Raw genomic sequence first — 4,318 nt, forward strand, 5'->3', positions numbered from 1 at the left:
GGGTGGGGGGCAGGGTACTACTGTTTGGGAGTGAGGGGCACTGGCATTGCTGGGATAAGTGGGTCTGGAGTGAGAGGCAGCAGCAGGGCTCGGGGTGTGTGGCTGGTCAGTGAGGGGCAAATAAGGGGAAGGGGCAGGGCATTGGCATGTCACTGCCCCCCCATCATATTCCTTTTGCACCCCCCCTCCCCCCCAAAGGTGTCTTCTTTTTTGGACCTGAAAATATGGTAACTCTATTGCTGGATCAGGTGTGTAAATTGTCAACTAAGGACAGTAACATAAGGAACCCCCTTTTTGGATGCTCTTGAGCAAAGTTGGTAATGCTTTTGGTAGGGGGCTGGAATGACCCAACTTAAGTCTGAGAGGGGTGGGCAGTAGCATCTGGCTGCCTTTGCCACTTCTCTCTGCAATGAGGCTGGGTACAGCACAGGAAGAGCTCCACGTCTGTCAAAGCCCTGGGGAACTGACTGCCACACAGGTGCAGGTAGTACTTTCTCTCTGCCAAAGGTCATTGTGCTCAGCTTCAGTAGTGTGGGCAGAGCCCACGCCGCCAAATGCTGCCTAAGCCATGACTCCATAGGCTGGGTCTGCCCTGTGAGCCATAGTTTGCCACCCCTGCTCTTAAGTGTTAAAAGCAGTGGCTTTTCTTTAAAAAGTCTCTAAATTCCCTGCTGTTGTACATTTGATGCATGACAAGCTGTAGATTTCCCCGAACTGAATTTGAAGCTAAATTGACAGGATTAAGGGGAGTTTATGAGGATTACCTCAAAAACTGACTGCCTGATTTAGGAATATGTTTATTTTGCTTTTCTGGTGTCGTGACAGAATGGTTGGGAAGCCTGCCCTACCCACTGGGAAATGAGGCAGGGAAGATGTCATCTTGGAGCACCTCACTGCTACTCAAGCACAGTGGGAAGAGAGTTCAAGTGTAGCAGCAGAAAGCACCCTGAGGACAGCTCAGCTGCCTCATGTCCAAGTTTTGTGGGTAGGGAGAGGCCATGTGCCTTGGTCTCCCATTCTGAAACACCAGGAAGCAGTACAGACATACCCTCAAAAGGCTTTTTTGTTGAACTACAGTCTGCTTTGTGAAGAACACAAGTCTTCTGTATGATGCTCGTGAACTGATAATCAAAATAAGGGAGTCTGTTAGGTCAGAATGTGGTTCCCATCAGCAAAACCAGTTTTCCGTCTAAAAGTTTTAAAGGAGAGAAAAACCATGTCTGCTTTTTAAACTGAATTCTGTTTAGCACCATGCACCTTGACTTTAAAGTGGACTAGGGAGGTTGCTTTACAATGTACACATTTTCTCTTTGAAAAGTTTAGGTTTGGATTCTTGGACTATCAAACTCCAGTGAAGACCATGGTGGCAGCATGGTATACAGAAAATACCAGTACAGTAACAGTGGTGATCTATGTTAGGAATTGGCTGTAACCACCTTTCTGCCATGAGCTCAACAAAAGTGAGCAGAATTACTTTGGGAGCAGTCCTGGATAGAGGAGGTAGTGATCCAATATGGGATATCTGCAATAAGAATCAATATTTGAATAGGTTCCACTGTTCTCAATTCTTCTCTAACACATTTGACTATTGGATGTCATGGCTACATCTGCTGCTCATTTACTCTTCTGTGTTTTGAATGTCCTCCAGATGTCTAGTCTTCTTCCTTAGCTTCAGGCCATATCTTCTTTCTTACCATCTTTTGGAGGTGGTGAATAATTCTGTCTCTGACAGTCAATACAAAACACAATGCTACATTCATTTTAAGAGGCCTGTAGATTTTCAGAACTGCATAACAATGAAAAGGTGACTTATTTAATAATAGAGCATCTAGGTGTACTTACATTCAGCTCTAGAACTATTCCAAGACAATCGTACACTAAAGAGACGCCTGTGGCTACAGCAACAATGATTATTGTCACAACAACGTGGAAAACTGTTGTTAGATTCCCTTTGAAAAACACATTAGCAATGACCTGAAATGGAAACAGAACTTTAACTTTGTTTTCTCATTTTATTTCAATGAGCAGAATGTGTTTAATTCTTTATGCTATGCCTTTATAACACAACTGAAAAGAGAGGGTGAGGATGTAATGACTTTCAGCCTTAACCATCTTGCAGTTCTATCACAGAAACAATATAATAATAACCAAATAAATGCTATATGTAGTATACACCAGGCCAGTAACTACTGATCTTCACTAAAGACCAGTCAGTGACTGCAATTAGAACAGATCTCTCCATCTACTTTACAGATTAATATCATGGAAAGTATGGTAAAAGCTTACCTCTCGGGTCACAAAACATTCAATTGGGAAAGTCAGGATTACAGTGACTCCATAACAAAATCTTCCAAATGTAGCAAGGTCATCATCTCTACAGTAGTTTTCAAACAGGTCCCCTGGAGAATAGTAAAATACAAAATTATTTTCAAATTTATGACAACTGTGACTAATTATGAGGTGACATTAGACTTTTGCAAACAGAGAGACTGAAGTCACTGGAACAGCATTGCGCAAACACTTGAGATTTCCTGACCCACTTTGTGAGGCACAGATCAGGAAGAGATAATTATACAGTCACAAATTACATTCACAATGAACTGTCACTATCACTATCTCTTATGAGTAGCAGCTTTCTCTATTATTACTTGAAATCAAGATAAGTTCCAGGTTGGTATTCATCTTTTTAAAAAAATCATATGGCTTACTATGTTGCCATCCCTACATTTTGCAGCTCTCTTTTTTAATTGAAATTTTAAGGCAACTAGTGTTTGTTTAAAATCTGTATCTGACAGTTTTAGAAAGAAAACAATTCTAGATAAAACAAACAGATTTCCTTTATAAATGTTATTCATAGGACAAGAACAATTACATAAGGAAGACTAGATGGGTGCATCTGGAGACTTGCATTTCCTGCATATCACATTACAGGATCTAATCACAGCTGCAAAAACTATATTAGAGGACTTCAAATATATACTGACCTCTGTAAATACACTCCAGTTAATAATCCAGTTTTTTTATATCTAACCACCATACTATTGCTATAACACCATCCTACCTAATGGTTATAACAAACGACCTGAGGAAAGATGAACATAGATTATAGCTGAGAAACGCAAATCTTAAGATCAGAAGAAGATAGGTTAACAGATATCTTCTCTCTTAATGCTATTGTGCTATGGATGGTCTGCACCTACAAAACAACCAGATTTGTTCTGGAAAAGCCAGGGACTGAGTGACTTGGTGGAAAAGCCAGAGGTTAGAGGAAATTGCTTTATAGTATAAACACAAAAGGGTACGTGACATAGATTTTCCTGCTCTTGAAATGTCTGTCATAGGCATTCTGCTCTCAGTCAGTCCAGATAAAAATCAGGATAATCAGTGGCTAGAATAAATTGTTCTCTTGGATACAAAATGTAATAAAGTAGGTTTACACAGGGGGCAGATCTGGCCCATAGAGCCAGTTTATTTGGATCAAAGCCAGGGAATTTCAGCAGTGTTTTGGCAGAATTTTGATGGTGTGGGGCTTTACCTGTGTGGGGACAGGAGCACTACAGTGGGAAGTAGGGACTGTGACACTGGTGCAGGCTGGGGTGGAAGTGGCTCAAGCTCAGAGCTAAGCTCTGTTAAAGCAGGTCCAGTTTCAAAAATTTGCCAGCTGGGTTTAAAATGGCAACTGCTCATACTGGTATAGGAATGGACAGAATCATCCAAATGCATGCTCGTGAGTGGTAAGCTCTCTCCCATTTTAAGATGTTACGTTGCTACATCAATTCACAGCCAAAGAGATGTTTCCTGCTCCTCTTCTCTCCCTCCCCCAGCCTATTAAAGTCCCCTTGTCTCCCTTTAAGCTACTGGGAATGAGTTTCTTTGCATCATGTTTATGTATCTATGGCAGATTCATTCTGGCTAGTGTAGGTGGAGATAAGCCACACCAGGCTGAGCCAGCCTTGCCACCAGCAGAGAGTAATTACTCTCGAAGAAGTGTAGGTGATGATGATAATAACATTGGTGTCCTCTGTCAGGGTTTCAGCTGGGGGCATTTAAAGCTAGATATTGTAACTGCACTGGGGGCATTTAAAGCTAGATATTGTAACTGCACTGTTAGCAACAGATGCCAATGGGGTGTGTGAATACTGCTTAGTCTTTTACATTTTGCTTCTTAAATCCCCAAACACCCTGGCCTTTACTCTGGGTTTTTTTTACACTTTGCTAATCCTTCAATTGGGAGGATGGCATTAATCAGTTACAGCAGCTTGGTGCTAATACATGTCCTTGGTGCTGGTTTTCCATCAGCAGTGACCCCCCCCCCCCC

At 41.8% G+C, this 4,318-nt stretch overlaps 1 protein-coding gene across 3 annotated transcripts in view; it reads right to left on the minus strand.

Moving 5' to 3' along the window:
• Nucleotides 1-4,318, minus strand: part of SLC38A11 (solute carrier family 38 member 11) — a 67,793-nt gene that overhangs the window by 6,398 nt on the left and 57,077 nt on the right. For 2 of the 3 annotated variants that reach the window (XM_019522718.1, XM_019522720.1), the window contains exons 10-11: nucleotides 2,287-2,399; nucleotides 1,843-1,974 (exon numbers count right to left, since the gene is read on the minus strand). In XM_019522718.1, coding sequence (XP_019378263.1) covers nucleotides 1,843-1,974; nucleotides 2,287-2,399 — 245 coding nt within the window. Of the gene's footprint in view, nucleotides 1-781; nucleotides 1,726-1,842; nucleotides 1,975-2,286; nucleotides 2,400-4,318 lie in introns of those variants that run through there. The other variant, XM_019522719.1, reaches the window with a different exon arrangement.

Source organism: Gavialis gangeticus, unplaced genomic scaffold, assembly GCF_001723915.1.
Source record: "Gavialis gangeticus isolate Ggan-Ray unplaced genomic scaffold, GavGan_comp1, whole genome shotgun sequence".
In the NCBI taxonomy this organism is placed as follows: domain Eukaryota; kingdom Metazoa; phylum Chordata; order Crocodylia; family Gavialidae; genus Gavialis; species Gavialis gangeticus.